The 6,980-nt window shown below is 42.1% G+C and overlaps 1 protein-coding gene across 1 annotated transcript; it reads right to left on the bottom strand.

Annotated features, from left to right (window-relative positions):
* Positions 1-2,191: 2,191 nt before the first annotated feature.
* LOC132217829 (C-C motif chemokine 4-like) lies at positions 2,192-4,290 on the bottom strand. The gene is made up of 3 exons (XM_059668260.1): positions 3,870-4,290; positions 2,855-2,969; positions 2,192-2,362 (listed from the first exon to the last, which is right to left on the bottom strand). The coding sequence occupies exons 1-3, from the start codon at positions 3,943-3,945 to the stop codon at positions 2,275-2,277; spliced, it is 279 nt and encodes a 92-aa protein (XP_059524243.1). The 5' UTR covers positions 3,946-4,290; the 3' UTR covers positions 2,192-2,274.
* Positions 4,291-6,980: the final 2,690 nt, after the last annotated feature.

Below are 6,980 nucleotides of genomic sequence, written 5' to 3'. Positions count from 1 at the left end.
CAGACCCCTGGTGGTCCGTCAGGTCTCAAAGGTTGGTGACTGCTGTTCTAGAGTATTCCATTACTTTTCACACTGAACTGAAAGGAGCCATTGTTGGTGATTCTTTAGCTGGTAACTAACTGTATGAGTTTCCTATTGCTGCTGTAACAAATTACCACAAATTTGATGTCCTAAAACAGCACACATTTGTTCTCTTAAAGTTCTGGAGGTCAGGACTTCTGGTCAAGATGGTGGTGTAGGTAAATGCAGTACTCGCCTCCTCCCACAACCACATCAAAATTACAAATAAACTACAGAACAACCATTACTCGAAACTGCCTGAAAGCTATCTGACTGGAATTCCTTCAGCGAGGGATTTAAAGAAGAAGCCACATCGAGACTGATAGGAGGGGTAGAGATGTAGAATGGGCTGGTCCTATACACACATGCAGCAGTTTTTAATTGGGAGGGATATCTTGGCTGCAGAGGCCCCCCTGGAGAAGCGAGGGGTCCCAGCCCCACACCAGGCCCCAGTGCAGGGTTCCAGTGCCAAAAAGAGAAGTCCCAATCATTTCTGGCTGTAAAAACCAGCAGGGAATGAGGCTGAGTGACACGGAGACTGCTGGAACCCCAGGAAGTTCCTTTTAAAGAGCCTGTGTGTGGACTTTCTCCCTCTGAGCTCCAGCACTGGGGCAGCAGCTCAAAAGGCACCAGGGACATATGAGTAGGAATTGAATTGTCTGCATAAGGGCAAGAGCTGGGGAGCTAGCTTTCTCCCAGACAGATGTGCTGGCAGAGGCCATTGCTCCTTTGATGAGCCTTCCCCCCAGGGATGGGAAGGGGGGCCATATCTGAGTCTCCATCAACCTGTGTAGTATTGTTCACTTGCCCTGGTAATTTCCTGAGACCCCCCACCCCACTCAACTTTCAGTGCCACCCAAGCTGTTTCCAGTGTTTTTTCCATACGAATGGTCTGTCTTGGCTCATGCTTCAGACTTTTCTAAAATCTCTCAAAAAAGCAATATCTGGCCTCAGTATGCCAAATACCTTTTACTAAACCACTTCTCAGTCCTTGGCACTCAGTTGTCATAATATGAGAAGGTTGGACAAAATGTCCTGAGAGGTTCCTCCCAGCTTAACAGACTACAATGCTATGTTCTGTAGATCAAGACTTGACTGTGCATGTAATTCTATCTCAGAGCCCTGTTCTGACTCATATACTAGGAAGTTCTGATGGGTTATTAAAGAGACATGGCTTTAGGTTACTCCCACAACACTCCAGAAACAAATCTGACATTCATTCTTCTGTGTTCATGATAACACTCTACCTTTGCTTTGGACTTTAGAGAGCTGATCCACATGATGACACTGGGAAGTTAGACACTGTGCCCACTTTAAGTAAAAAAGCTAAGGCTCAGAGAGGGAAAGAGAATCTTTTAGATGTCAGACCCTGTGATGGGTGCTTCACACATGACCTCATAACAACCCTTCCAAGTAGATAATATTACCCCCACTTTACAGGTGTGAAAATTGAGGTCCAGTAAGGCAAGATGACTTTTCTAATGATTCACTGATAAGTGATGGAGACCCACTTTCCTGACACTGCAATACCTTGTCTTTCCTCCATTATTGTACTGTTGCTGCTTTTTACAACTTCTCTACCAAATGTGGAGATGATGACCCTTATCATCACAGCTGTCCTTTTGAGTCATTCTTTCATGGTACTCTCCAAATAGACCTACAAGCATAAGCAAGTCACATCACCTCTGTGCCCATTGCCTCATCTATAAAATTGAAGGTACGAGTCTCTACTTCACATGGGTGTTAAAATCATCATTAAAAGTATTGAGATTATATTTTTAGAGCATTTAGCCCATATGAAGTTCTCAGTAAATGCTCATTCTTATTTTGTTTGGAAATGGTAATTTGCCCCTAATAATAATACCAGGCAATTCCCTTCATACCAAATCATATTTAAAAAATAAAGAAATTGTCTTTTTAAAAAAAGTTTTATTATGAAAACAGACAGAATCAATTGCACTACCCATGTATCCTCAATAGCAGAGAAACTGATGGTGGACCATCCCCATGGAGAATATGTGTCCTTTGGCAAAACCAACATAAATGATGGAAATAACATCAATAAAATAACACAACACATAATGAAGATTAAATTAAGAGAAGGAACAAGGACTACTGAGAGGAGCTGTGAACATGGAGAGGGTGTGTCTCAGTGAGAAGTGTCAGGCTCAGGTACCTTTCCTGGAGACCTGCTGCCCCTGTCCCTGGAGTGGCTCAGTTCAGTTCCAAGTCATTCATGTATTCCTGGACCCAGGCCTCACTGGGGTTGGCACAGACGTGTCTGCCCTTTTTGGGTTGGAATCTGTGGAACAAGAAGTAGATAGATTACAATCACATGGGACCTTGTCTGTGGTAGATATCTCCCTCTGTTCATGTTGAACAGTTCTAGTGGGTGAGAGGACGCTGCTGGGGCGATACTAGAAATGAATTTCTTGTAACTTCTACCCTGGATTTAGCTGTGGCCTCAAGGTTGTCCAGATTAGGAACCAATGAGTTTTACAATCAATATGGCTACATTTTCCCATTCATTCCCTAGATCCCCTAGCAATCACTTTTCCATGTGTTTTTCTAAGCATGGTTTAAGAAATTAGCCCACATGCCCTTTGATCTTTTTTAATTTCCCTGGTTTCCTAGCCTCTAATTTCTTCATAACCTATTCCTTACTGCTGTCTGGGAAGGCTTCAACCCCGAGACTGTCTTCCTCCTGTTTTATCCTCTCCCTGCCCCAAAATGCCCCTTATCTAATCCTGCCCTTGCCCTTGCACCCCAAAGCAGCCCAGGGCATGATACTTACACCGTGGTGGGCTGGGAGCAAAGGATACTGGTCTTGTAGTAATCCATCACAAAGTTGCAAGGAAGTTTCCATGGGATGTAAGTGAAGCAGCAGGCAGTGGGAGGGCCTGAGCCCGCTGTAAAGAAAGGCTGAGGTAAGCTCAAAGTTGTACAAGAAATTGCTCTTTTGGATTTTAGTTATGGATATTCAAGGGGCATCTCTGTGGAGTTACCAGATCACCAAATACGGTCCCTTGTATCTAATCCCAACTCCACTGCATAGGAGACTTTTTCTGAATACAGGATCCTAAGAGATCATAGAGCTGGATTGAGTCTCAGAGCACACATATACTTCCATTTTTAAAAATCAAATCTTTATTGTTGAAAATATTACATATGGCTCCTATTTCCCCTCATTGACCCTTCTAGCCCGTCTCCTTCCCCCACCCCAGGCCTTCACTATCCTATTGTCTGTGTCCGTGGGTTATGCATAAATGCATAAAAATTATTTGATCGCTTCCCACCCTCCCCTGCCTTCCCTCTGAGATTCTGCAGTCTGTTCTATGCTTCTATGTCTCTAGATTTATTTTGTTCATCAGTTTATTTTGTTCGTTAGGTTCCACATATGAGTGGGATCATGTGATACTTATCTTTCTCTGACTGGCTTATTTCCCAGGTTCCTTCATGCTGTCTCAAAGAGTAAGTGATCCTTTTTTATTGCTGCATAATATTCCATGGTGTAAATGTACCTCAGCTTTTTTTATCCACTCATATACTGATGGACACTAGAGACAGGGACTTTCTTAAACAAGTCTACGAGTTACTATTTTTTAAGGAAACAGGAATTTGAATATTACTGAATGTCTGCTAGACACTACATTTGACAGAAGCCTACTTAAAAATTTTCCCAGCTCCCTTTTGTCCCATTCCCAGATGCCAATGTTGGATCAGCCCCCACTAGAAAAGTGGGTTCTGCCTATACCATGGCTTTGCTTATACCATGGCTCTAGAAGTAGTACCTGAAATAAGAGACTTACTTGGTGCTGAGAGCGCTGGAGAGCAGAAGGCAGCCACTAGCACAAGGAGAGAGAGGACAGCCACACAGAGCTTCATGGTCTTGGCGGAGAAGAGGCTTTCCTGGGAGTGAGAAGCTCTGCACTGCTTCTCTTCCCCAGGGTGATGTCATCATGATGGAAAGGAGGAGGTGGAGGGGAGAAGTGGGCTGCACTTCTTAGTGGTACACTAAGGCAGTGACTGAGACTGAGGAGAGAATTGTAAACCCAAGAGGAAGGATGCAACATTCACACCTGCTAGAAGGAGTTTGTATATAAGAGCTCCATGCTGCTCTTGGTGGTTGGCACCTTCAGAAGCTGCAGGCTTCACATCAGTCTTTCCAGGATTGTCAAAGAAGGAAAGAGGATCCAGAATTCCATGTCACATGGCTGGGCCTTCTTCTGCTGTACTACATGTTTTCTGGGACATGAAGAAAGAGTCCAGCATGGAATGTGCAGGAGGACACAGCAGGACAATAATCTACTCACTGAACGTTTACTATGTGCCAGGCACTGGGAAAGTTGTCTATTCACCTAACATCAAATCCCACCTTGACCCTGAGTAGGGGTATAATAATTTCCCTGAAGCAATAAGGACGGAAGAACAGAGGAGAGTTCACTGATGATCTCAAGGCCACACTCTTAAGTGGAAGTGCCAAGATTTGCAATGAGATTCTTCTGACTCTAAAATCTATTTTCTTTCTAACCTGTTGTCACAAATATAGAATGTGAACACAAAAAGAGAAACTATTACCACTAGGGGCTGTGCCACACACAAAGAGCCGTCTTATTAGGGCTGAATTTAGGAGGGTATTTTGCATCAGTCTGTCCTAGAACAGGAATGGAACAGAAGGGAAAAGAAATAAAGGTTCCAATATGTTCACTTGGACCCATAATGCAAAAGGAAAGAAATCAGTAAGAATCAATCTTGGAAAACCCAGATAAAGAATGTTCCTCTATAGTTTACAAAGTGATCCCCCAAGAAAGCTAACACCCACCTGACATCATGCAGTTATCACAATATTATGTACTATATTCCCTAAGCTGCACTTTACATCCTCATAATTATTTTGTAACTACCCATTTGTATTTCTTAATCCCTTCATCTTTTTCACTTTTGTAAGTTATATAAATATCTAACCACTATGCTGTACACCTAAAACAAATATAAATTAATAGTGAATGTAATTGAATAGTGAATGTAACTTTAATTGAAAAAATTAAAAAGGGGGGGAAAAGGAATGTTTCCCCAGTATAAAAATGGTATTGGATATACCTAGCCATGAGTTTATCAATGTTACGGATAAAACATGTAATCTAAGCATGTGGGTGCTTCCCAGACATCCATAGGGAATTCCTTGTGTTCATGTAAAGCCCTGCTTGGTTTGGCAGCTGCTTTCTGGGAGGCCTTCAGCCCTGAGACCTGAAGCTGACTTGAAGGTGACCAGGTGAAGCTCACAAAGACCAGGAATACAATAGTGCATGCAGTGGGCAAGTGAGGGTGATGAGGATGATTGGATCCAGATCTCTATCCACCTTCAGCTTAGCCACTCTGACCCACCCTCTCACTACCAGCCTTGAATTGCTACCTACTTCTGCTCTGAGAAAGAACAAAGTGTGGAAACAGAAAAACAGACACCCTGGGTACTGTAGAGATGTGGGATAGGAAGGGGCAGAGCAACATCTTGGGGTACTTCAAGGTCACTAAATAAAGTACATTGTTCTCCTACCTTATATCACTGCCTCCTCCACGACCTCCACACACATACAGACTGTACTTCTTTCCTCCATCCTTTCTGTCCTCACCTTTTTCTTTGTGTGAATCTTGCTTCACCAAGACCCCTATCCCCAGCTCTAATGTTCTGTAATCCCTCATATCACATATGCTAGTACCTCTCCTGGTCTCTCCTTGTTGGTGGAGTTTCATCTTCATGTGTCAAGGACCTTACTTTAAGGGGAAGAGGGTGTGTCCTATATTCCCTGGGATTTACCCAGACTTTGCTATCCATGCCATTTCCACTCTGTTTTTTGTCAGGGAAAGCAGAGCAGAATGAAGCCCCATCACTCCCTCCAAGAGCTTGTAGTCTAGTGATGTTGACAGTGAAATAAATGACTATACCATGAGTTGGGATGTTACGTTCCTGACAGAAATTTAAAGTGTCACCAGTATGGGTTCAAGCAAACCTTCAGGATTCTTCGTGAAGCATCTTACTTCCTTCAAATTGTGCTTTTATACCTGTTTCTAGCTCTTTCCAGACTGGAACATCCAGCAAGAGAGGAAAATAAATCAGTAAACTGTTATTGAGTACCTGCTATGTCAGGCAGGGGAGACATGCTTTGGAAAGTGGTGGTTAAGTATTGAGAAAGTCTTCCCCAAAATGTGTTACCTGATTTTCATAAAAATTTATATTAGTTTGTTTTATTTTCAATGGAAAATATACATACATGGTCACTTAACAAAATTGAGAAAAAATAAGAAACAAGAAAACAAAATTGCCCAGCATTCTGGACATAGTTTTGCATTTTGCTATGTTACTTAATCGTCTTTCTTAAAATAGCATATCTTATTATCATTTATTTATATTCGTCCTGTCATTAGAAACTCAACTTATTTAAAATAAGTATGAATTGTATTTCATTGCATGTATATACCAAAAGTTAACACCAAAATTTATAACTAACCATTGTTACTTAGGTCAGTCCATTTGGGTTGTTCTAATTTTTCTCTTGTAAATTGAGCTGAGACTTGAAGGATGATTAGCCAGGAAAAGTGTGTGTGGATGGGGTTATTTAGGCAAAGAACAAGAGGCCTGCACATGTATAGAATAAATTCACTGCAATATTCAGTAATAATGATAACAGTGCCCTAACTGGTTTACCTCACTGGATAGAGAGTCAGCCTAAAGACTGAAGGGTCCCAGGTTCGATTCCAGTCAAGGGCATGTACCTTGATTGTGGGCACATCCCCAGTAGGGAGTGTGCAGGAGGCAGCTGAATTGATGTTTCTCTCTCATCAATGTTTCTAACTCTCTATCCCTCTCCCTCTCTGTAAAAAATCAATAAAATACATATATTTTAAAAAATAATGATAACAGC

The sequence above is a fragment of the Myotis daubentonii genome, chromosome 16 (genome assembly GCF_963259705.1).
Source record: "Myotis daubentonii chromosome 16, mMyoDau2.1, whole genome shotgun sequence".
Lineage (NCBI taxonomy): Eukaryota > Metazoa > Chordata > Mammalia > Chiroptera > Vespertilionidae > Myotis > Myotis daubentonii.
The sequence above is the reverse complement of the archived record's forward strand: the minus strand, read 5'-3'. Positions and strand labels throughout refer to the sequence as shown.

Bases quoted from the DNA above. Each gene is read 5' to 3' on its own strand.
- LOC132217829 (XM_059668260.1), bottom strand. From the start codon at position 3,945: ATGAAGCTCTGTGTGGCTGTCCTCTCTCTCCTTGTGCTAGTGGCTGCC. The intron at 2,970-3,869 runs GTAAGTCTCTTA...CTTTCTTTACAG, and splicing joins TCCAGCGCTCTCAGCACCAA to CGGGCTCAGGCCCTCCCACT. The intron at 2,363-2,854 runs GTAAGTATCATG...CTTGTTCCACAG, and splicing joins TGCTCCCAGCCCACCACGGT to ATTCCAACCCAAAAAGGGCA.